General features: G+C 40.1%; 2 protein-coding genes across 2 annotated transcripts; both read right to left on the bottom strand.

The window, feature by feature from the left end:
* Positions 1-4,432: 4,432 nt before the first annotated feature.
* LOC121316659 (trace amine-associated receptor 13c-like) lies at positions 4,433-5,443 on the bottom strand. Its single transcript, XM_041251699.1, has one exon. It carries the CDS (start codon positions 5,441-5,443, stop codon positions 4,433-4,435), a length of 1,011 nt encoding a protein of 336 aa, XP_041107633.1.
* Positions 5,444-23,881: 18,438 nt separating this feature from the next.
* LOC121316658 (trace amine-associated receptor 13c-like) lies at positions 23,882-24,889 on the bottom strand. Its single transcript, XM_041251698.1, has one exon. The coding sequence runs from the start codon at positions 24,887-24,889 to the stop codon at positions 23,882-23,884; it is 1,008 nt and encodes a 335-aa protein (XP_041107632.1).
* Positions 24,890-26,918: the final 2,029 nt, after the last annotated feature.

Below are 26,918 nucleotides of genomic sequence, written 5' to 3'. Positions count from 1 at the left end.
AATCACCTAAAGACCAACATTGGATCAGTGATGCACACAGACCAATCATACTGTGTGCCTGAGACATCGATTTTTGATGATTTGTTTTTATTAAGAGATCTTTTTAATGTATTGTGACGGAAATATGAGTTCTGGTGAAAAATCTTCCTCCCGACCTGTGAGGGCGCTAAAGAACGAGAGGAGAAGTATCTGGAAGGGCTGGCCTGACAGTTCGTTTCCCGGGACCGGGAAGTGGGTCAGCCTGGAAAGAAGCAAGACTCTGTTGTAAGACCGTATTAATTTGAAAGGTAACGAGGGGCAGTTGCAAGTAATAAGGCAGCTGCAACCATTTAGCTAGCTATCATGCTGGATTACATATAGGGGCCAGGGTAACACTGATGTTTTCCTTCGTTTGGGTAAAACGCTGGAAAGAGAGAAGGATCGAGAGAGGAGCTCTCATTAAAAGAAAGAGTGTTGTGTGTTGTTTGTGTCTGTGTAAATAACTGTCTGTATTTTCACCACTAGACAGCTAAATGCACAAATCCGGAGCTGTCGCAAGGGTCAGCACGAACCGGATCACCACTGCACCAACCGTCATGAATTACCCGTGTCTTCACCATCGCACACGCACGTCTGCACTAACCCAGGACTGGTGACCGTGTGTTTGTTTTTTTGTTCGGGACTGTGCCCTGTTATTGCTATCCCCGCGCTTTACACATTGTTGTGTATGGCCGGGGATTTGTTATTTGACGGTCACCAGACCTGGATTACAAATAAAAGCACTTTTTCACTGGATATCGTTGTCTGCCTGTCACTCCTGCATCGCATCACCGCTACACCTGTTCCCCTCCACCAGCCACTTTGCCACATGTATCCAAAGTCTATAATGTTGATTTTGGTTTAATTTCACTTGATCAGGAAAAAGCTTTTGATAGAGTTGACCATGAGTATCTGTTTCGTTTTTTAAAAGCCCTGTTTTTACTTTGTTTATAAGACTCCTTTATCACAATGTTTTTAGTGTTGTGAAGATTAATAATGGTCTGACTGTCCCCTTCCCTGTGCAGAAGGGGATACGACAGGGCTACTCCCTCTCAGGGATGCTCTATGCCCTCTCTATAGAGCCCCTCCTACACAAGCTGAGGGAGAAACTGCCTGGACTGGCAGTACCAGCTGCGCCCAATGCAACCCCTATCAAGCTCTCCGCATATGCTGACGAACTCAGCGTGTTTGTCACAACTGACCGAGACATCGCTGTGCCGGAGTCATGCATTAGAGTGTATGAAAAGGCAACCTCAGCACAAGTAAACTGGGCAAAAAGTGAAGCTTTTCAATACTGCCTTCAGTTTTAAGCTGGAACAAAACTGGGGTCAAACTTTTAGGTATTTATTTTGGGAATGAACCAGTGGCTCCTCTCTCTGATCTCCTTCAGGGGTAGTGTCCTCATCATTAACAGTCTTGTTGCCTCCATGGTTTGGCATAAGCTGGTGTGCCTGGATCCTCCCCTGGTTTTGTTAAATGAGATACAGAAATGCCTTGTGCAGTTTTTTTTGGAGTGGACATTACTGGCTGCGCCCAGCTGTTTTGTACTGTTGTTACTGTAGTTTCTATATTGTATTCTAATTTATAGAATAAATGGATTTAAAAGTCTCTCTCTCTCTCTCAGCACATAAACTTATCTGAACTTGATTCACCTGGTGAAATATTTAGGAATAAACATACTGATTTATTCTTATGAATATCAGGGCAGTTTCCAAACGTCTCACGTGCAAACAAACTAAATATAGTAGAATAACTTTCAACCATAAGAAATACAGTACACTACAGACGTTTACTAATATTTTGCTCGAACTGAGCCTCTGAATAAATACACTGTGTCAAACCTATTTCTGTTTGACTCAAATATCCACTACTGATTTGCACTGCTCAGCCAGTTTAGTGCCTCTGACATAAATATATTGTTATACACAATATATACACAAATGTGTGGTCATTGCTTATGTTTGAAATACATTTAAGCTTCATTGTAGTACAGTAGGCATCAGCATCTGCATATGAATGCCCCTATAGAACAAAATATTCAAAGTATGAGCTCATGAAACAAACAGAGGTAAAACTGTTCTCTATGTATTTTTATTTTAAAAACCGATTATAATAGCTATATCATACCTGGGCATTTCCATGGGAATGAATAACCATGCAGCATGGCTGACCTGCTTCCCAAAGAAATGCCATCATCCTTAATTGTTATTGCTTACTCGTTAGTAAACTGTAATCATTGTGCCCTATCATGGCATACATTAAAGCCTGTGATATCTGGAAAAAGGGTGGTAATTGACTCCCTCGGGTAGGTAAGTCCCTGTAACTACCTCTCCCAAGTTAATCAGTTGTGGAGTCTGGTGCAGGGCTGAGGTGCAATGTAGTACGGCAGCTGTAATGTAAACAGGGTCTGACATTAGGAGGAAATCTGTGACTGCACACATCACATTGCAACGGGGTTAATATTTAGATTGTTATCTTTTGTGCAGGTAAGGGATGGATTTCTAGATGGGACACGATAATCTAATGTGGACTCCCCTTTTGCTGGCCTTTCAGCTGCTGTAATGTGTTGTGACTGCCTTGTCATTTCTTTGCTAGTTCTTTTGTTTCCAGGGCTATATGCTTTCTATACATCCATCAACATTATCACATTAACAAATAATAAAGGGATGCCCTTATTTTTTCCTACATTTTCATAACGTTAACTTCCTTACCTGTTTAATATGGTATTTTGTGTGTTGTGTTTAATTCCCTGTTGTTTGTGCTTAAATCATTATTTGGAACAAAAATGGTTGCTGAACTGAAAGCTAGGTGAAGTGAGTTTTGCACAGGATTCACCTTCTGTGCACAATACAAGGCTAATACTGTGTGCTTCCCAGCCTCAGTTAAAAGAAAAAACCTCTCAAATAATTGTTATTGCACTGTAGCTGTGGATGGCTGCATGTTGAGTCTGCAGTGTGTAAAAAAAGTGGGCGGCTAACGGCACATGCCGTGTAGGACAGCGTGTGTTCGTCTTCGCCCCTCTGTCAGGGGCAGGGGTGGTAGCAGTGAGCTACTAAATTGGTCAGGGGTCTGAATACTTTATATATATATATATATATATATATATATATATATATATATATATATATATATATATATATATATATACATACAGTGCCTTGCAAAGTATTCAGACCCCTGACCAAGGGGACTGTATGTATGACCTATATATATATATATATATATATATATATATATATATATATATATATATATATATAGTATATATAAAAAGTATTCAGACCCCTGACCAATTCTCTCATATTACTGAATTACAAATGGTACATTGAAATTTTGTTCTGTTCGATATTTTATTTTTAAACACTTAAACTCAAAATCAATTATTTTAAGGTGACATTGGTTTTATGTTGGGAAATATTTTTAAGAAAAATAAAAAAACTGAAATATCTTGCTTGCATAAGTATTCAACCCCCCCCCCACACACACACACACACACATATATATATATATATATATATATATATATATAATGATTGATTATTTTGTACCCTTGCTTTGCAATCTTGTTCATTCTCAAATCTTAGTCTGTGTGCATAACTTTTCCCCAAAGTTCATGAAATAATAGTTTTATCTTTGTTTTTCTTATTTAAATGTGTGTATCTGTACATTATGTGAACCTATTTGAGCTGGAGTATGAATGAATGTAATAAACAATAATAAATCAGTTATTTACACATATGTATTTACATAGCACTTGGATGTGTGAGGCAGAACTGGTTTAAGAGACAGACACTCTGCCACACATGAGCCATTACATACAACGATGTAACGATAAGGCATGACAGCAAAAGGTAAAAATAATAATTATACACCCTTATTACTTTTTTAATAGTTTATACAATTGTGGCACCACTGATAAGTCAAAATACAAAAAATGTGACGTCCATGATACCATTCTACCCATGGTCCACTGCACTTTTACCTGCCCTTGTGTTACAAGTTTCATTACATTTCACAAAGATTTATTTATTGAATTATAGCAATCAAATGCAAATTCTAAACAGCAACCAAACATTTCTTAGATCAAAACACATTTTACAAATCACTTTGTCATTTTAAAACAGATAGGCGCATTGTTACATTAAGTATTACATTATAATATTAACAATAAAAGTAGTAATCATTTCCTTTTAGCAAACTGTTATTCGTTTTGTTACCAAAGCAACATGAGTTACTGCTAAAAAAAAAAAAATTCTACACAGGCTTGCTTGAAAAAACTTTTACAGGAATGCAAGAGTAATACAGCAAAAACTTTTACAGGAATGCACTTATGTGTTTCCAGTGCATATTCTTAGATCATTTGATAACTGTATGAAAGTGATCCCCACAAATTCTCTAATAGAACATGTGAATTCTAGTGGTTTCCTGGAAACAGATTTATTAGAGAGGATGCTGGCTGAAATATCTTGAATGTTAATATGAGTTCCAGTGACTTCTTAAACCAGGGATAAAACAAAGCATAAATAATTGGATTCATGCAGGAGTTAAAACAAACTATCCATGTGAGAGCATTTGTCACTATTGGAGGAGAAGTAAAATGTATGTATGCCTCAACAACAGTGTAAATGTAATATGGTACCCAGCAAAGAAGAAAGACAGCCACTACAAGCCCCAATGTTTTTGCTGCCTTTCTTTCAGACTTTTTAGGTATGTTGCCTTTGCTTCCATCAGCAGAACTAATTTGCTGTATTACTCTTGCATGCCTTTTTGCAACTATAAACACTTTTGTATACAGAGTAACCATTGCAGAACAAGGCAAGAGAAATGTGACCACCAAATCTACTACCCCCCATGTTGCATCAAATACTATCAAACAGTCTCTAGGACAAGAATATAGTCCTGCATCAGTATTAAAATAAGTTACTAACATTGTGTAAAATAGCGAAAAGAGCCAACTAACTGCAACAAACAGCCACGTTGTAGGAATTGTTATTTTAGTAGAGTAAAGTAATGGATCACACACAGCAACATATCGATCAAAGGCAATAAATACCAAATTACTAATAGAAACTGAAGTCAGCAACAGACCAAATATAGAGTGCATTGAGCAGTATATGTCACCAAAATACCAACAGAATTCTATGGACTGAATCATGTAGAAAGGCATCACAATTGCTCCTATAAGAAAATCTGTTACAGCAAGTGAAAGCACAAGGAGGTTGGTTGGTGTATGGAGCTGCTTGAAATGACAGATGGAAATGATCACCACAAGGTTTCCACACACTGTAAGCATCACCACACCAGTCAAAAAAATATACAATATTACATAGATTGCTGTTGGACGGATTTCTTTAGGGCAGGATACATTGCCAGACTGGAAACAAAGCTGCATTGTTTGGAGTTCTTGAAGCTCAATTATTTCCATTCCAATTTCAAATCTATTCTTTTTTCTTTGCCAAGAAAAAAAAAAAAAAAAAAAAAAAAAACAGACTGTAGCCTCATCTGAGTGAACTAGAAGCTTTCACTGAATCTCTCTCTCTCTTTCTTTCTCTATATATATGTAACAGGTAGATCCTCCCCCTCTCCCAGGAGTTGAGTTTGAATAAACTGACAATTTAATTTGAAGCCAGTGAAATCTGCAGTTTTATTTATTTTTTTCTGCCAATAGGCTTTCTTCAACCCTGTAATTCATATAGATTAATACTGCATGATTTTTCCAAGAGGTCATTGCTTGGCAATAGAAACCTGCTATTGTTACAAATGAAGAATAAATGAGTGGGTAGTGTTTGCTACAATCAGGACAAAAAGCCTGACAAATAAATAATTAGATTATAAACAGATTACAGTTTTATATACACACACACACACACACACACACACACACACAGGGCTGGGGGTGAACAATATTGCCCCTCTCACTATACTGCGGATTCGGTTAATATCGCGCCTACTGGAGTGGGGCTCCCCGATTTTTAAAAATGACTAACTGACGTATACGGAATCGCTGTTATATGAATCTGAGAATCTTATGACAAAATTAACATTGTTGCATTTGACGTGTAGTGTGTGTCGTTGTATGTTTACAAAAACTTTTTGTTTCGTTTAACAAAGCAAATTAAAATCTACTTGCTGCCATAACCATAAAATCCCTCAGGCTGGCTTCCACAAGTGCACGCCCCGTCGTTACGTGGATCGTTTTCGGTGTTCCTACCTGGCACAAGGTCGAGGGATCGTTGTTCGGAGGATACAAACAAAAACACTTACCTAAGAAAGTCACACGTACAGACCCATTGTGCATTTGAGAAAGGAGAGGAAGAGTCGTGAAATTAATTGGAGACTGAAGTTGATGAGAAGCAATTACCCTCCACAGTATGAATTAAAATGGTGTGCTGCTTTTTATACACAAAATGAGAAAAAGCGGGTTGCGTAGAGGATTTATATTGGACCCTGACGCCCCCGATAAAACGAGGGAGTGGTTGTACAGTATTTGTTATTAGCCTATTTGTTTTTCTATGGGTCTCTCGCTATATCGCGGCCCTCGATATATATATATATATATATATATATATATATATATATATATATATATATATATATAGCAGATTTATATTATCGAGTCGGCTCACCCACCACTGTGGGACACACACATTAATAATATATATATATATGATAGATATATATATATATAGATATATATAAATAATAATATATATATCTATCTATCTATCTATATATATATATATATATATATATATATATATATATGGTGCCTATAGAAAGTATACACCCCCTTTCAAAATGTTCACCTTTTGTTGCCTTACGGTCTGGAATTAAAATGCATTCAAATTGTTTTTTTTCATTTATCTGCACATCCTACCCCACAACTTCCAAGTGAAAAAAAATATTCTAGAAATTTGTAGAAAATTAATTAAAAATAAAAACTGAAATAGCTTGGTTGGACATGACATATGTTTTTGTTTGGTTTGATTTTTGTGCTCCACAAATCTCATACAGCGCCTGCTGCTCACTGTACTCCTAACTCACCTCACCTCTGGGCTGTAAGTGTGGCCGCTAAATACCCCGATGCACAGGCAGGGCTCATTGCGACCCTCATTATCATGATTGCGGCTCATTATTTGTGCATGCTGAGTAATCGTACATAGGCTGCAGTGCAAAATAATTGACTGATTTTGCAGCTGAAACTGTTTGCACTGTGCTTATACTTACATCAGTCCCTAAAAATCTTTGTGTAAAGACATAGCATCACAGAACATGGTAGGAACAATGTGACCATTGTGTATAATGTTCCCCATACAGCGGTGGTTGGTTTTGAAAAGATCAAATATGCCTCACGGATGAACAAAGCTATAGTCGTTTTCCTTAACTAAGAAAATCTGGTTAACAAAATTGTGGAAGAGGGATTTATGTTGAATGATTCTTTGGTAACTGTAACACCGTTATCTACGTCTCTTACCAAAGTAATATTGTCAAATATTCCCCCTTTTATTAATAATTAATTGATTGAAAGAAAGCTTTCCAGATATGGTAAAATAATGTCACCGATCAAAGTATTCGTACTGCTTGATAACCCAGAAAAAGTCTAAATGTAGCTTGGTGTTTTAATATAGAGGGCAGGGATTATGTTGTTTTTGCCAGCACAGAGGTTTTTAAATGTTTTTCTTGTGGGGAACAGGGGCACCTTAAACGGACCTGCCCCAAGCTACAATCTGAAGCAGGGACAAGTAGTAGTGATGGTTTCAGGGAGGCAGCCGGGATGGTTCAGAGAGATGAGGTGGAGGAGCCGCCGAGACCTGAGCCGCAGCTCCAGGGGAAGAGAGCAGAGGAGCCAGATACCAGCGCGGCTACAGCTGAACCGGGGGCTGCAGCGCTGGCCAACACAGACAAGGAGGGGGTGTACACTGCAGGCGTAAAAAAATGAAAACTTAAAAAAAGAACATCTTCTGCTGCTGCTGGCCTGGCAGCGAGAGAGGAGGGGTCTGTGTGGAGGCCCTTTGTGGTCTCTCATGACAGTGGCGTAGGGTCTCAACCTTCCACTCCGAAGAACAAGAGAAAGGCGGGCCTCAACCCGCGGATCTCGTGTCTGAGGACCTGGTGCTGGAAGGGAGTGGTGTTGGGGGGGGATAGCCTCGGGGCTCAGGTAGGCCCTGTTGGCGTTCCTCTAGTGATGAGACTCATTCAGCATGCGGGGTTGGTAGCGGAGATGCCGGCGGCTGATGGAGATTCTGCGGGCGAGGAGGGGGACGAATCGGAGGGATCGGACGAGGATGGATGGGAGGACCGGCTCTCTGACACCTCACAGCTCTCTGACATCACGGCCAGCCAATGGGGGAAACTATTCACTGAATGAGATCAGCGATTTTCTTGAAAGAACTAAAGGTAAGAGGCGAGTAGACATTAAATCTTTCTACCCAGACTAGAAACTTTCTTAGTGTTCTGCAGACTTAATATTAAGGAAATCGTCTATAAATGAGTTTGAACAGAAAAAAAGGTTCAGACTTAAAAAATAGCTCAGTTTGGAAAACTTTAGCTGCATCTAAACATTTTTAATGGCTAATTTTATTAAGAAAACTTATTTTAACGTGTTTGTTATTTTTGAATGATCTATTTTTATCAATGGAGATAAAATATTTTAGGCTCTTTTAACGTGAACGAGTGCAGGGATTTTAATAAAAGCACAATTTAATTTTTTAAACAGCAAGCGTTTTATTGCAGGAGACACATGCAGACAGCAGTAATCAGTCTCACTGGCGACTGTATTTTAAGCCATGGTTCTAATTTTAGTGCTGGGGTTGCTGTTTTATTTTCTCCAGGATTTGGGGCGGAGATTTTATCTATTGTGGAGATTGTTCAAGGTCGACTTTTAAAAGTACAAATAAAACACGCTGGTATTTTTATTGATTTTATTAATATTTATGCATCAAATGTTGAGGAGGAGAGGATTTTATTTTTTAAAAAGCTCAGTGAGGTACTCAAGGGTTGTGGTACGGATAATTTCCTCGTGGTGGAAACCCCATCCCCAATCTATCAGAGAGCTGGCCACTATGTTAAATACTTTTGACCTGGTTGACATATGGAGGATTTTTCATTCCACAAGTAGACAATATACATGGATCAAATGTAATCAAAATCAGCTGTCAGGGGAGCGCCTGGATAGGCTCTATACTCCACAACAGCATATTAACAAATTCACTAAAAGTAGTATAGCACCCAGTAGTTTTTCTGATCATCTTTTTGTTTCCGTCACTGTTTCACTACCAACCAAATCACAATCAAAATCATATTGGCATTTTAACAACAATCTGCTACAGGACAAAAACTTCACTGATTATTTTGAATTGTTTTGGAAAAATTGACAAAATGAAAAAACTAATTATAGTAGTTTAAGACAGTGGTGGGATATAGGGAATATTCTAATAAAACTTTTCTGTCAACAATACAGATAAAATGTCACCAGGTCAGTGGATTCCATGGTCAGTGAGCTGGAGAGAGAGATTGTTGAGTTTGAGAGCCAGCAGACCAGCAAGAGCGATGAGGGGGCCGTATTTGGGCCTGCAGGAGAGGAAGCAGCTCCTGGGCAGCCTTCTGGAGAAAAATGTGAAGGGCTCTCTGCTCAGAGCCCGCTTAACTGAACTCAAAGATATGGACGCCCCCACAGCCACCTTCTTCGGCCTGGAGAGGAAGACAGCGGAGCGGAAGACAATGTGCTTTCTGAGGCTGCTTGGGGGAGAGAGGTCTCCAGCCCTGCGGAGCTCAGGCATGTTGCAGTGAGCTTTTATACTGATCTCTACAAGGCTGAGGGCTGCAACCCGGGATAGATGGAGAGGCTTCTCCAGTATTTCCCCAGCCTGGACAAGGAGGAGAGCAGCAGATTGGACACTCCGCTGGCATTCCCTGAGCTAACTGCAGCCATGGTGCAGCTCTCCAAAGGGAAGGCTCCCGGACTGGAGAGACTGCCTGCAGAATTCCACAAAAAGTTCTGGAGCTGCATTGGTGAGGACCTGTACCAGGTCCTGTAGGAATATGTTCGGGATGGGGAGCTGCCGCAGGGCAGTCATAACACTGCTACCCAAGAAAGGAGACATCTGTAACATCAAGAACGGTCGCCCTGTCTCCTTGCTGTGATCCGATTACAAACGGCTTTCCAACGCTCTCGCTAATCACCTAAAGACCAACATTGGATCAATGATGCACACAGACCAATCATACTGTGTGCCTGAGACATCGATTTTTGATGATTTGTTTTTATTAAGAGATCTTTTTAATGTATTGTGACGGAAATATGAGTTCTGGTGAAAAATCTTCCTCCCGACCTGTGAGGGCGCTAAAGAACGAGAGGAGAAGTATCTGGAAGGGCTGGCCTGACAGTTCGTTTCCCCGGGACCGGGAAGTGGGTCAGCCTGGAAAGAAGCAAGACTCTGTTGTAAGACCGTATTAATTTGAAAGGTACGAGGGGCAGTTGCAAGTAATAAGGCAGCTGCAACCATTTAGCTAGCTATCATGCTGGATTACATATAGGGGCCAGGGTAACACTGATGTTTTCCTTCGTTTGGGTAAAACGCTGGAGAGAGAGAAGGATCGAGAGAGGAGCTCTCATTAAAAGGAAAGAGTGTTGTGTGTTGTTTGTGTCTGTGTAAATAACTGTCTTTATTTTCACCACTAGACAGCTAAACGCACAAATCCGGAGCTGTTGCAAGGGTCAGCACGAACCGAATCACCACTGCACCAACCGTCATGAATTACCCATGTCTTCACCATCGCACATGCACGTCTGCACTAACCCAGGACTGGTGACCGTGTGTTTGTTTTTGTTTGGGACTGTGCCCTGTTATTGCTATCCCCGCGCTTTACACATTGTTGTGTATGGCCGGGGATTTGTTATTTGACGGTCACCAGACCTGGATTACAAATAAAAGCACTTTTTCACTGGATATCGTTGTCTGCCTGTCACTCCTGCATCGCATCACCGCTACACCTGTTCCCCTCCACCAGCCACTTTGCCACATGTATCCAAAGTCTATAATGTTGATTTTGGTTTAATTTCACTTGATCAGGAAAAAGCTTTTGATAGAGTTGACCATGAGTATCTGTTTCGTTTTTTAAAAGCCCTGTTTTTACTTTGTTTATAAGACTCCTTTATCACAATGTTTTTAGTGTTGTGAAGATTAATAATGGTCTGACTGTCCCCTTCCCTGTGCAGAAGGGGATACGACAGGGCTACTCCCTCTCAGGGATGCTCTATGCCCTCTCTATAGAGCCCCTCCTACACAAGCTGAGGGAGAAACTGCCTGGACTGGCAGTACCAGCTGCGCCCAATGCAACCCCTATCAAGCTCTCCGCATATGCTGACGAACTCAGCGTGTTTGTCACAACTGACCGAGACGTCGCTGTGCCGGAGTCATGCATTAGAGTGTATGAAAAGGCAACCTCAGCACAAGTAAACTGGGCAAAAAGTGAAGCTTTTCAATACTGCCTTCAGTTTTAAGCTGGAACAAAACTGGGGTCAAACTTTTAGGTATTTATTTTGGGAATGAACCAGTGGCTCCTCTCTCTGATCTCCTTCAGGGGTAGTGTCCTTATCATTAACAGTCTTGTTGCCTCCATGGTTTGGCATAAGCTGGTGTGCCTGGATCCTCCCCTGGTTTTGTTAAATGAGATACAGAAATGCCTTGTGCAGTTTTTTTTGGAGCGGACATTACTGGCTGCGCCCGGCTGTTTTGTACTGTTGTTACTGTAGTTTCTATATTGTATTCTAATTTATAGAATAAATGGATTTAAAAGTCTCTCTTTCTCTCTCTCTCTCTCTCTCTCTCTCTCTCTCTCTCTCTAGTGGAGGATTGTGGGAAGGGCTTGCAGAGAGGTGGAACGCCGGTGCGGTAGGACCGGGAAATTTAAAACTTTATTTATTTATCTATTTATTTATTTATTTATTTATTTATTTGTTTGTTTTTGTTTGATAGTTACTTAGTTGTTCTTTTTGTGTGTTTGTTTGTTCGTAGGTTAGTGGTGTGTGTGTGTTTGTTTGTTTGTTTGGAGGGTGTTTGGAGATCCCGTTATGGGGTCTCGTTCAGGAGGGCTGGGGGCTCTCACCCGCCGACACGGGGTCCGTTGCCTGCCTGACCCCGGGGTTTCGGTGGAGGAGTGCCTGCTGGCAGTAGGAGAGGTGGTGGGGTTTGAAAATATTATGTCGGCGTCAAGAATGAATAAAGCGCTGGTAATATTTTTAGTGGAGGTGTCTCTGGTACACAAGCTGGTAGAGGAAGGATTTACAGTAAAAGGTGAATTTGTTCAGGTTTCCCCTCTAGTAACCCCGGTTACGAAAGTTATTATTTCTAATGTGCCTCCGTTTTTAAAAAATGAGCAATTAGAAAAGAATTTAGCTCGTTTTGGTAAACTGGTGTCCCCGATTAAGGGAATCCCGCTGGGGTGCAAAAATAACAGTGTTAGGCACGTCATGTCGTTTAGAAGGCAGGCGTTTGTCTTACTAAATGATCCTAACCAAGTCATTAATGTTGCCTGGAATTTTAACGTGGAAGGGATGAATTGTGTAGTTTTTGTCAGTTCCGAAACGATGAGATGTTTTTACTGTGGAGAACAGGGACACCAGAGAAAAGCCTGCCCGAGAAAGGAGGCTAGAGCGGAGACAGGGCAGGATCAGGGCGATGCTGGCGGGGAGGAAGTCGGGGGTGTTGGGGGTGAGCGGGAGGAAGAGTCGGCTCCCCCAGCGCAGCCGCAGAGCGAGCCCGTGCTGACCGAGGAGGGGGCGATCCAGAGGGAAACCGGAGCAGAACCACCAACACCACGGCCTCGCACAAAGAGACCCAGCCGCAGCCTGTCACTGACGGGTTCGGAGGATAATACCGCTACTACTGAGAATGGTGAAGAATCATTCAAGGTAGTAGCGAAAAAGACACGAATTCAGCGGAAGGCTGCAGAGCTGCCGGATGGCAGAGCGCAGCCAGTGCAGAACTCCGAACCCGTGCAGACAGGGAGACTGCGGGCTCCAGGCGGGGCGTCAGTCCCTCCCAACGCGGAGGAAGAGAGCACAGCGCAGGGTGAGCCGGGCGCGGTGCAAGACTCTCCGCTAGCTGAATCTCAGCCGCCTGAAATGGTGCCGGCTGTAGCAGAGACCGGTGTCGGGGAGTCGGAGGGAGCTGCGGAGGAACGGATTCTCGGGGGCGAGCGAGAGGACAGCGCGGATGAGATGGAGGGGGAGCTCTCTGACTCCTCGCTTATCTCAGACATCCCTGATAGCCAACCCGTCAGTAAGAAAAAGTTATACACACTTGAGCAGGTAAATGATTTTATGATAGAAACAAAAGGGAAAAGGGGAGTAGAAATAGAGAGTTTTTTCCCTGATCTAAGGTTATTTCTCCACTCCGCTCACGTTATAACAAGGAAAGCCACAATAGAAGAATTTGATCAGCCAAAACGTTATAGATTAAAAAAAATTGTTCAGAAAATTAAAAAGGATCTTAAAAGTGGTTCAAAATCTCTTGTTTAAAAATGGCTGTGTTTTATGAAACTTCTTTTATTACTTGTTTTAGTGTGTTAGTTTTTTTAGCTATGATGGAAAGGTGCGTTTTTATTTCTTTTAATCTAAACGGCTGCAGACAGTCTTTTAAGAGGGCGCAGCTAGTCGAGTTTTTAGAGCAGAAGCAGGCGGGGGTGGTGTTTCTGCAGGAAACGCACTCGGATCAGGAGAATGAGGAGGCGTGGCGAGCGGAGTGGAAGGGGCTGTGCGTGATGAGTCACGGCGCTAGTACCAGTGCAGGAGTAGCCGTGCTTTTTAAACCCAGCCTGGGGGCAGTTTTACTAGATATAGATGAAATCGAGAAAGGGAGGATTTTAAAAGTAAGAGCTAGGCTGGGCAGTACAGTGTATGTTTTTATTAATATTTATGCCCCCAATAGAGGGGGCGAACGAATTTTATTTTTTAAGAAATTAAAGCAAGCTCTTTTTAATATTAATAATAATGATGTGGTGGTAGTAGGAGGAGATTTTAATTGTACTGTTAATTTTAATATTGATAGAAATAATGATGAACCACACCCTCAGTCCTCCAGAGAGTTGGCTGCATTGTTAGAGTCCAGTGACCTGGTTGACATATGGAGATGCCTGCACCCCAGTTCAAGACAATACACCTGGTCTCAGTATCACACAGACTGTGTATATAGAGCAAGACTAGACCGGTTTTATACTTCAAAAAACGATTTAAATAAATTTATCAAAGCAAGAATCATCCCCAGTAGTCTCTCTGACCACCACTGTCTATTAATTACAGTATTAATTCAATCAGAACCCCACAGAGCATCTTACTGGCATTTCAATGTAAAATTATTACAAGATGTAAAATTTAAGCAACAATTCAAACTTTTTTGGATAATTTGGAAAAAAGAAAAAGCACAATATAAAGATTTAAGACAGTGGTGGGACATTGGCAAAATACAAATTAAATGTTTTTGTCAACAATATACTATAAATGCAACCAGGTCACTGAACACAGCCGTGAGAGAACTGGAGTCCAAAATCCTCCTCCTAGAGGAAAGTTTAAATTCAGAATTTAAAGAACAGACCCTGGAGAACCTAAAGGAGCAGAAAATCGCGCTGGGGAGCTTGCTGAAGGAAAGAGTGAAGGGGGCGATTGTGCGTTCCAGATTCATGGAGTTGAGAGACATGGATGCCCCCACTAGTTTCTTCTTCAACCTGGAGAGGAAGAGAGCGGACAGTAGACAGCTGTGTTGTATCAGGACTCCTGGTGGGAAAGAACTGCACACCCGGGAGGAAATCAGCAGAGAGGCGGTGCGTTTTTACAAGGAACTTTATAATAAAGAACTGTGCAACATAGAGGACACTGAGCGGCTGCTCCAGGGGTTACCCAGCCTCAGTGAGAAGGAGCAGATTCAGCTGGACGCACCGCTGACCCACCAGGAGATGACCGCCGCTGTCAAGCAGCTCTCCAGCGGAAAGGTTCCCGGGATCGATGGACTGCCAGCAGAATTTTATAATAATTTCTGGGATATAATGGGGGAGGATTTGCTCCAGGTTCTGAGAGAGAGCCTCAGCCACAGGGAACTGCCTCTTAGCTGCCGTAGGGCAGTGGTTACACTGCTGCCCAAGAAGGGAGACCTATGCCAGCTTAAAAATTGGAGACCTGTGTCAATTTTATGTTCTGATTTAAAGATTTTATCCAAAACAATCGCTAATAGATTAAAAAGTGTTATTGGAACTGTAATACATATGGATCAAACATATTGTATACCGGGTCGCTCTATTTTTGATAACTTGTTTTTTATTCGAGATTTTTTAACTGTAAGTGATATTTGTGATTTTAATGTAGGAATGGTCTCCCTGGATCAAGAGAAGGCTTTCGACAGAGTCGACCACACCTACCTCTTTCATACACTGGAAGCCTTCGGGTTCGGTCCTGGTTTTATTTCTTATATTCGGCTTTTATATTCCAACATTTTTAGTATTTTAAAGATCAACAATGGGCTGAGTCAGCCCTTCCCAGTGTGCAGGGGTATAAGGCAGGGCTGTGCCCTGTCTGGTATGCTGTATTCACTGGTTATAGAGCCCCTGCTGCACCTGCTGAGGGTCAGGCTAGCTGGATGGACAGTGCCCTCCTCGCCCTCCACACCCTCCTCTGCCACAGTGAAGGTGTCTGCCTACGCAGACGATGTGACTGTGTTTGTGAGGGGGGATGCAGATGTCCAAGCGCTGCAGCAGACTCTAAATGAGTTCCAGAGAGCATCTTCTGCCAGAGTAAACTGGGCAAAATGTGACACCTTCCTGTCAGGCGGCTGGGATGAGGGCACCCCTCCTTTCCTGCCTGAGGGGCTGAAATGGAACAGAACAGGTATTAAAGTGTTGGGGGTGCACCTCGGAACAGAAAACTACATGAAAAAGAACTGGGAGGGTTTGTTGGATAGGGTGAGGGGGCGGCTGCAGAGGTGGAAGGGACTGCTGGCTCAACTGTCCTTCAAGGGCCGGGTGCTTGTTATTAATAATCTGGTGGCCTCTAGCTTGTGGCACAAGCTGGTATGCTTGGACCCACCCCAGGGCCTGGTGAAGGAGATCCAGAGAGTGTTGCTGGAGTTCTTTTGGAGCGGGAGACACAGTTTGAGGCCGGCAGTCCTCTACCTCCCTAGTGATGAGGGGGGGCAGGGGCTAGTCAGCATTGCCAGCAGGGTGGCAGCCTTCAGACTGCAGGCGGTTCAGAGACTCCTGTACACTGAGGAGGAGGCTCATTGGAAGAGGCTGGCCTGTTTCCTTCTCAATAGATTTGGGGGGCTGGGGTTAGGAAAACACCTGTTTTTAATTGAGAACACCAGTTTTAGTAAAGCAGGACTTCCTCCTTTTTATCAAAGTATTTTAAAAGCCTGGCAGCTGGTGAGGGTGGAAAGGGATGTGGAGTCCTTGACAGGGCAGGACCTGTTTGAGGAGCCCCTATTTTTTAATCCACTCTTTCCAGTTAAGTTCCTCCAGTCGATGACGCTCTGTGCCAGTTTTTTAAAAGCAGGTGTAACCAGGATGGTCCACCTGTTAAACCTTGAGCTCTCCTGCTGGCTAACTGCCTCCCAGCTAACTGCACAGCTAGGCTGGCACTCAGAGAGGCTTGCAGAAAGACTGATGGGTGAGTTGAGGGGCTGCCTCTCCCCGCGGCTCAAGGCAGTCCTGAGGGAGGAGTTGTCCAGAGGCACAGAGCAGAGACAGCTTTCCTTATTTCCAGGGATGATCGTGTCACCAGCAGTAGGTGAGGAAGGTGAGGGCGGTGGAGAGAATGGAGGGACTTTGCTTAAATTGCAGAATGTGGAGGAAATTATCTTTCACACAATGAATGGAAAACAGATATACAAATTGTGTGTTAAAGCCACAGAGTATAGTAGGCTAAGGGGTCTGGTAGACTCTAAGTGGCGAGCTTACTTGGCTGTAGAGGAGGGGCACAGGCCGGTGTGGAGGGTGCTGTACAAGCCGCCTCTCGCCAAGAGAGTGGGGGACCTGCAGTGGAAGATTCTACACTGCATTGTGTCCACAGGCAGGTTTCTCCATAGAGTGGACCCCAGCATCAGTGAGCAGTGCGCTTTTTGCTCAGCAGAGGAAACTCTCTTTCATGCCTACAGTGAGTGTGAGAGGCTGTGGCCACTTTTTAATTTACTGCAGGGAATCCTGAATAATTTAGGGGTCGTTTTTAGTAAGGAGCTTTTTATTTTTGGGGTTCTATACAGTTTTAAAATGAAAAACAGGTGTGTTCTTATTAATTTTTTATTTGGACAGGCAAAATTGGCTATTTTAAAGACAAGGAAAAATCAACTCTCTGGTTCTGGACTGACCAGTTTAGTGGTTCAGTTCAGGGTGCTCGTGGTCAGCCAGATCAGAGTAGAGTTTGAGTATTTTAAACTGGTCAGTAACCTGGAGGACTTTCAGGAGAGGTGGTGTGTGGGAGACGCCTTGTGTGCTGTGAGTGAGGAGGGGGAGCTCCAGTTTTTGTTCTAATTTTATTTAATTTTTGTTTTACAGTGTTTTATTTTGGCTTTTATCTGTTTTCAACAAAGAAAAAAACACTGTTTAATATTGATTTTTTAATGATCCTTTTATTTTGTTTAAAATCTGTTTTTAAGGAGAACACGATATATTTTAGGATTTTTTAAATTTTGCTCAGGCAGTAGGAATCTTAACTTTTGTTGTGTTTTACCTTTATTTGAATTTTAATGGATTTTATTTGGAATATTTAAATAAAGGATCTTAAAAGTCAAAGTCTCTCTCTCTCTCTCTCTCTCTCTCAGCACATAAACTTATCTGAACTTGATTCACCTGGTGAAATATTTAGGAATAAACATACTGATTTATTCTTATGAATATCAGGGCAGTTTCCAAACGTCTCACGTGCAAACAAACTAAATATAGTAGAATAACTTTCAACCATAAGAAATACAGTACACTACAGACGTTTACTAATATTTTGCTCGAACTGAGCCTCTGAATAAATACACTATGTCAAACCTATTTCTGTTTGACTCAAATATCCATTACTGATTTGCACTGCTCAGCCAGTTTAGTGCCTCTGACATAAATATATAGTTCAACAAATGTGTGGTCATTGCTTATGTTTGAAATACATTTAAGCTTCATTGTAGTACAGTAGGCATCAGCATCTGTACTTTCTAAAAAGACAGACATTCAAGCATGTTTTGATTAAAATATTAAATTATATTTTTCAGTAAAGTTAAACAATGATCTGTTAATTGGCAAAGGTGTAATTTGTCAGAGTGCTACCATTTCAGTTTTTAAAATACATAAATAAATAAATAAATAAATAAATTCTAACATTATAAGCTTAGAACTAGATACCAAAATAAGCAATTTGACTGCTATGAATGCCCCTATAGAACAAAATATTCAAAGTATGAGCTCATGAAACAAACAGAGGTAAAACTGTTCTCAATGTATTTTTATTTTAAAAACCGATTATAATAGCTATATCATACCTGGGCATTTCCATGGGAATGAATAACCATGCAGCATGGCTGACCAGCTTCCCAAAGAAATGCCATCATCCTTAATTGTTATTGCTTACTCGTTAGTACACTGGGTACACTGTAATCATTGTGCCCTATCATGGCATACATTAAAGCCTGTGATATCTGGAAAAAGGGTGGTAATTGACTCCCTCGGGTAGGTAAGTCCCTGTAACTACCTCTCCCAAGCTAATCAGTTGTGGAGTCTGGTGCAGGGCTGAGGTGCAATGTAGTACGGCAGCTGTAATGTAAACAGGGTCTGACATTAGGAGGAAATCTGTGACTGCACACATCACATTGCAACGGGGTTAATATTTAGATTGTTATCTTTTGTGCAGGTAAGGGATGGATTTCTAGATGGGACACGGTAATCTAATGTGGACTCCCCTTTTGCTGGCCTTTCAGCTGCTGTAATGTGTTGTGACTGCCTTGTCATTTGTTTGCCAGTTCTTTTGTTTCCAGGGCTATATGCTTTCTATACATCCATCAACATTATCACATTAACAAATAATAAAGGGATGCCCTTATTTTTTCCTACATTTTCATAACGTTAACTTCCTTACCTATTTAATATGGTATTTTGTGTGTTGTGTTTAATTCCCTGTTGTTTGTGCTTAAATCATTATTTGGAACAAAAATGGTTGCTGAACTGAAAGCTAGGTGAAGTGAGTTTTGCACAGGATTCACCTTCTGTGCACAATACAAGGCTAATACTGTGTGCTTCCCAGCCTCAGTTAAAAGAAAAAACCTCTCTTTTTGTTGAAATAATTAGAAAACATGAAATCAAATAATTGTTATTGCACTGTAGCTGTGGATGGCTGCATGTTGAGTCTGCAGTGTGTAAAAAAAGTGGGCGGCTAACGGCACATGCCGTGTAGGACAGCATGTGATCGTCTTCGCCCCTCCGTCAGGGGCAGGGGTGGTAGCAGTGAGCTGAGCGAAACTAAATAATTGGACACTACTAAATTGGTCAGGGGTCTGAATACTTTATATATATATATATATATATATATATATATATATATATATATATATATATATATATACACACACAGTGCCTTGGTCAGGGGTCTGAATACTTTTGCAAGGCACTGTATATATATATATATATATATATATATATATATATATATATATATATATATATATATATATATAAAGTATTCAGACCCCTGACCAATTCTCTCATATTACTGAATTACAAATGGTACATTGAAATTTTGTTCTGTTCGATATTTTATTTTAAAACACTTAAACTCAAAATCAATTATTGTAAGGTGACATTGGTTTTATGTTGGGAAATATTTTTAAGAAAAATAAAAAACTGAAATATCTTGCTTGCATAAGTATTCAACCCCCACACATTAATATTTGGTAGAGCCACCTTTCACTGCAATAACAGCTTTAAGTCTTTTGGGGTAAGTATGTACCAGCTTTGCACACAGTGTCGGAGTGATTTTGGCCCATTCTTCTTGGCAGATTTGCTCCAGGTTGTTCAGGTTGGTTGGACGACGCTTGTGGACCGCAATTTTCAAATAGTGCCACAGATTCTCAGTGGGATTGAGATCAGGACTTTGACTGGGCCACTGTAGGACATTCACCTTTTTGTTCTTGAGCCACTCCAATGTTGCTTTGGCCTTGTGCTTGGGATCATTGTCCTGCTGAAAGGTGAATTTCCTCCCAAGCTTCAGTTTTTTAGCGGACTGAAGCAGATTCTCTTGCAGTATTTTCCTGTATTTTGCTCCATCCATTCTTCCTTCAATTGTAACAAGATGCCCAGTCCCTGCTGATGAGAAGCATCCCCTCAGCATGATGCTGCCACCACCATACTTTACTGTAGGGATGGTGTGTCTTGAGGCATGGGCAGTGTTAGGTTTGCGCCACACATAGCACTTTGAGTTTTGGCCAAAAAGCTCTATCTTGGTCTCATCTGACCACAAAACCTTTTCCCACATCGCAGCTGGGTCACTCTCATGCTTTCTGGCAAACTCCAGACGTGCTTTCAGATGGTACTTTTTGAGTAACGGCTTCTTTCTTGCCACCCTCCCATACAGGCCAGTGTTATGTAGAGCTCTTGATATGGTTGACTGGTGCACCATTACTCCAATCACAGCCACTGAACTCTGTAGCTCCTTCAAAGTGATTGTTGGCCTCTCTGTGGCTTCTCTCACAAGTCTCCTTCTTGTTTGAGCACTGAGTTTTGAGGGACAGCCTTTTCTTGCCTGGGTGTTGTGATGCAGCTTCCACTTCCTGATTATTGATCCAACTGTGCTCACTGGGATATCCAAGCACTTGGATATTATTTTGTACCCTTTCCCTAATGTATGCATTTGTATTACTTTATCTCTAACTTCTATAGAATGGTCTTTGGTCTTCATTTTCCTTCAGATTCACAGCCTTACCAATGATCCTTCAACAGTGGGGTTTTTATCCAGAAAATGTGACAGCAACTTTAATGGTTCACTTGTGGAGGCAAATGGTAAGGTAATTATGTCCTTGTTAGGGCAATTTCTTTCATCGGTGCAAACTGGGAGCTTCCACAGCACAGGGGTTGAATACTTATGCAAGCAAGATATTTCAGTTTTTTATTTTTCTTAAAAATATTTCCCAACATAAAACCAATGTCACCTTACAATAATTGATTCTGAGTTTCAGTGTTTAAAAATAAAATATCAAACAGAACTAAATTTCAATGTACCATTTGTAATTCAGTAATATGAGAGAATTGGTCAGGGGTCTGAATACTTTTGCAAGGCACTGTATATATAGAAATGTTTTTACTCAGACATTGTCTTGCTCATGTTTGCAGAACATCCCTGACGATGAGGTTGAAAAGCATGCAGCAACAACAAAAGGAACAGCACCACCCTTAGTCTTATTCTCTGAAGACAGGAGACTGAAGGAGGCAGTGGTAGTGGGTGCATTGTTACCGTGTTCTGTCAGGTCAGAGACCAAACTAGATGCTGTAGCTGTCTTAGTAGCAGTCTACTATGTTTTTGATTTCAACGATCCAAAAATGTATTCCCAGTTTCTGGGACTGTTACAGACCTTCCTTCTCAATGACCCATATCTAGGTGAGTACAAAAGTAAAAGCATCTGTTTCAAGAGTAATCAGTTCAGTTGAAGTTAATTTGCATAATTTTACTTGTATATAATGTTTAACCAACAAAAATATAACTACTTAAATGTTTATTTATTTATTTATTTTTTTAAATGTATTATTAATTCATTAAACTTGTGGATATTTATTCATGGTGTTTACTTGCCGTATAATCCACTTTTTAAAAAAATAAAATAAATTAATTAAAACACATAATCAACACATTTTAATTTTAAGGTTATTCAGTTTGTTGTAGTTTGTTTGCACATTGTAACTCAATCCATTTCAGCATGTATATGCTGCATAGTAAAGCATTAAGGTGTGGATATTGTCACTGGTGTGTTGTTAGGTATGAGGCGTGGCAATATACATGGTAACCCATGCCCTCAAGTACCTTAATGCTTTTATAAAACCGATTTACTAACGTAAATATAAAAAAATACAAGCGAAATAGATTTGATTTCTGAAGATTTATTAAGAAATGTGAAAGATAACCTTCCGCAACAGAAAATAGTTCCTATGAACTACTGATACGCAGGTAAGATTTTTCTTTGAGTTGCAGTTTTGTGTTTGTAGACATTAATTTGAATGTTGCTGTTAACTGTACAATTCTTAAAGTGACTATCAGTTGTTGCAGAAGGGGCATTGAAGTGCAGGAATGGAGTTTGCTTTCATCTGATCTTATTTTTTTGTTTGCCGATGCTGTGAAGTTTTCCTCCGTCAAGATGTTGCTCCAGAGCTTTCGATTTTCCCAATAAGCCTGCAGGGAGCTCTCCAATCTGTCACCGCTGACGCACATAATTTCTCTCGCTTGCAATCCAGCATTGGACAGTTTTCTGTATTACAGTACTGCAGATGCAATGATTGGAGTATATTTGTGTGGTGCCTGCCTTTCTGCATATTCTAGGCAATTCTAGGAAATATGCTAGGTAATTCACTCCCATTGGTTCTAGCCCATACCATACACCACGATAATTAAACATATTTTGTTCTCCTTTGGTAGGGTGAAGAGAAAAGGCAGACTGATTTTCTGGACGTTTTGACAAGTAGTTCTCTAGTGAAGCTACAGGACACAAGCGATTTCCAGGCTCTTCAAACATGAATCTGCAGTGAAATTCTTTGTTCCGTTCATAGAGATTTTTTGTACTTTCGTTAAAGACTGTGGTGGCATACTTAACTAAGGTTTCATCTGTTCTTATAAAAAAAAAGAATCTGCCAGTAGTTGTCTGTTTTCCCCTGTGTCCAAAATATAACTGGACGTCAAACATATATATATATATATATATATATATATATATATATATATATATATATATATATATATATATATATATATATATATAATGATTGATTATTTTGTACCATTGCTTTGCAATCTTGTTCATTCTCAAATCTTAGTCTGTGTGCATAACTTTTCCCCTAAGTTCATCAAATAATAGTATTATCTTTGTTTTTCTTATTTAAATGTGTGTATATGTACATTATGTGAACCTATTTGAGCTGGAGTATGAATGAATGTAATAAACAATAATAAATCAGTTATTTACACATATGTATTTACATAGCACTTGGATGTGTGAGGCAGAACTGGTTTAAGAGACAGACACTCTGCCACACATGAGCCATTACGTACAACGATGTAACGATAAGGCACGACAGCAAAAGGTAAAAATAATAATTATACACCCTTATTACTTTTTTAATAGTTTATACAATTGTGGCACCACTGATAAGTCAAAATACAAAAAATGTGACGTCCATGATACCATTCTACCCATGGTCCACTGCACTTTTACCTGCCCCTGTGTTACAGGTTTCATTACATTTCACAAAGATTTATTTATTGAATTATAGCAATCAAATGCAAATTCTAAACAGCAACCAAGCATTTCTTAGATCAAAACACATTTTACTAATCACTTTGTCATTTTAAAACAGATAGGCGCATTGTTACATTAAGTATTACATTATAATATTAACAATAAAAGTAATAATCATTTCCTTTTAGCAAACTGTTATTCGTTTTGTTACCAAAGCAACAGGAGTTACTGCTAAAAAAAAAAAATTCTACACAGGCTTGCTTGAAAAAACTTTTACAGGAATGCAAGAGTAATACAGCAAAAACTTTTACAGGAATGCACTTATGTGTTTCCAGTGCATATTCTTAGATCATTTGATAACTGTATGAAAGTGATCCCCACAAATTCGCTAATAGAACATGTGAATTCTAGTGGTTTCCTGGAAACAGATTTATTAGAGAGGATGCTGGTTGAAATATCTTGAATGTTAGTATGAGTTCCAGTGACTTCTTAAACCAGGGATAAAACAAAGCATAAATAATTGGATTCATGCAGGAGTTAAAATAAACTATCCATGTGAGAGCATTTGTCACTATTGGAGAAGTAAAATGTATGTATGCCTCAGCAACAGTGTAAATGTAATATGGTACCCAGCAAAGAAGAAAGACAGCCACTACAAGCCCCAATGTTTTTGCTGCCTTTCTTTCAGACTTTTTAGGTATGTTGCCTTTGCTTCCATCAGCAGAACTCATTTGCTGTATTACTCTTGCATGCCTTTTTGCAACTATAAACACTTTTGTATACAGAGTAACCATTGCAGAACAAGGCAAGAGAAATGTGACCACCAAATCTACTACCCCCCATGTTGCATCAAATACCATCGAACAGTCTCTAGGACAAGAATATAGTCCTGCATCAGTATTAAAATAAGTTACTAACATTGTGTAAAATAGCGAAAAGAGCCAACTAACTGCAACAAACAACCACGTTGTAGGAATTGTTATTTTAGTAGAGTAAAGTAATGGATCACACACAGCAACATATCGATCAAAGGCAATAAATACCAAATTACTAATAGAAACTGAAGTCAGCAACAGACCAAATATAGAGTGCATTGAGCAGTATATGTCACCAAAATACCAACAGAATTCTATGGACTGAATCATGTAGAAAGGCATCACAATTGCTCCTATAAGAAAATCTGTTACAGCAAGTGAAAGCACAAGGAGGTTGGTTGGTGTATGGAGCTGCTTGAAATGAGAGATGGAAATGATCACCACAAGGTTTCCACACACTGTAAGCATCACCACACCAGTCAAAAAAATATACAATATTACATAGATTGCTGTTGGACGGATTTCTTTAGGGCAGGATACATTGCCAGACTGGAAACAAAGCTGCATTGTTTGGAGTTCTTGAAGCTCAATTATTTCCATTCCAATTTCAAATCTATTCTTTTTTCTTTGCCAAGAAAAAAAAAACAAACAAACCAGACTGTAGCCTCATCTGAGTGAACCAGAAGCTTTCACTGAATCTCTCTCTCTCTTTCTTTCTCTATATATATGTAACAGGTAGATCCTCCCCCTCTCCCAGGAGTTGAGTTTGAATAAACTGACAATTTAATTTGAAGCCAGTGAAATCTGCAGTTTTATTTATTTTTTTCTGCCAATAGGCTTTCTTCAACCCTGTAATTCATATAGATTAATACTGCATGATTTTTCCCAGAGGTCATTGCTTGGCAATAGAAACCTGCTATTGTTACAAATGAAGAATAAATGAGTGGGTAGTGTTTGCTACAGTCAGGACAAAAAGCCTGACAAATAAATAATTAGATTATAAACAGATTACAGTTTTATATATATCTGTATCTATATATATATATATATATATATATATATATATATATATATATATATATATATATATATATATATATACACACACACACACACACACACACTCACACACACACAGGCAGACCCCTTGTTATATTGCCCCTCACTATACTGCGGATTCGGTTATATCGCGGTACTGGAGTTGGCTCCCCATTTTTACTGTCTAACTGCATATGCCTTAGCTGCAATATACTTAGACTCTTAGAATTACTGTTTGTTGTATTTCGTACTGCACATCACAAACAGCAACATACAAAACAATGAAAAACAAAGCAAATTAAATATCTACTTGCTGAAGCGGTTTGTATTTTAGCCGACGAGGTGTTCACGTGCGGCAGCAATGCACTAGCAAAAGCCACAAGGCTGTGACGTCAGCTCCCTAGCAACAAGCCTCCTATGTTGTTATTGTGAATGGATTCTTTCAGTGCAGTGGGTTTGTGCATTTGAAAAAGGAGAGGAAGAGTCGTGAAATTAGTTGGAGACTGAAGTTGATGAGAAGCAATTACCCTCCACAGTATGAATTAAAATGGTGTGCTGCTTTTTACACACAAAATGAGAAAATAACGGTTGCGTAGAGGATTTATATTGGACCCTGACGCCCCCGATAAAACGAGGGAGTGGTTGTACAGTATTTGTTATTAGCCTATTTGTTTTTCTATGGGTCTCTCGCTATATCGCGGCCCTCAATATATATATATATATATATATATATATATATATATATGCCTATAGAAAGTATACACCCCCTTTCAAAATGTTCACCTCTTGTTGCCTTATAGTCTGGAATTAAAATGCATTCAAATTGTTTTGTTTTTTTTCATTTATCTGCACATCCTACCCCACAGCTTCCAAGTTAAAAAAAATATTCTAGAAATTTGTAGAAAATTAATTAAAAATAAAAACTGAAATAGCTTGGTTGGACATGACATATGTTTTTGTTTGGTTTGATTTTTGTGCTCCACAAATCTCATACAGCGCCTACTGCTCACTGTACTCCTAACTGACCTCACCTCTGGGCTGTAAGTGTGGCCGCTAAGTACCCCGATGCACAGGCGGGGCTCATTGCGACCCTCATTATCATGATTGCGGCTCATTATTTGTGCATGCTGAGTAATCGTACATAGGCTGCAGTGCAAAATAATTGACTGATTTTGCAGCTGCACTGTGCTTATACTTACATCAGTCCCTAAAAATCTTTGTGTAAAGACATAGCATCAAAGAACATGGTAGGAACAATGTGACCATTGTATCTAATGTTCCCCATACAGCATTAAAAATAATTATACAGTCTGCTGGACAAGCACCAAAACCGTCCAGACCTTCAGAATTGCCTTTAATATAAATTATCGCACATATGTAAAGTATTCCAACTGTCCAACTAATCGCAGCAAACAGCAATGACATACACATTGTTATTTTGGCAGTGTACAGCAATGGATCACACACAACAAAATAACGATCAACAGCAATGAATATCAAATAGAAAATTAAATAGTTGACAAAGCCAGGTCAATATTGGAGTAAAGAAGGCAGACTGTATCCCCAAAATACCAACAGGTTTATAGACCTA

The sequence above is a fragment of the Polyodon spathula genome, chromosome 6, assembly GCF_017654505.1.
Source record: "Polyodon spathula isolate WHYD16114869_AA chromosome 6, ASM1765450v1, whole genome shotgun sequence".
Lineage (NCBI taxonomy): Eukaryota > Metazoa > Chordata > Actinopteri > Acipenseriformes > Polyodontidae > Polyodon > Polyodon spathula.
The sequence above is the reverse complement of the archived record's forward strand: the minus strand, read 5'-3'. Positions and strand labels throughout refer to the sequence as shown.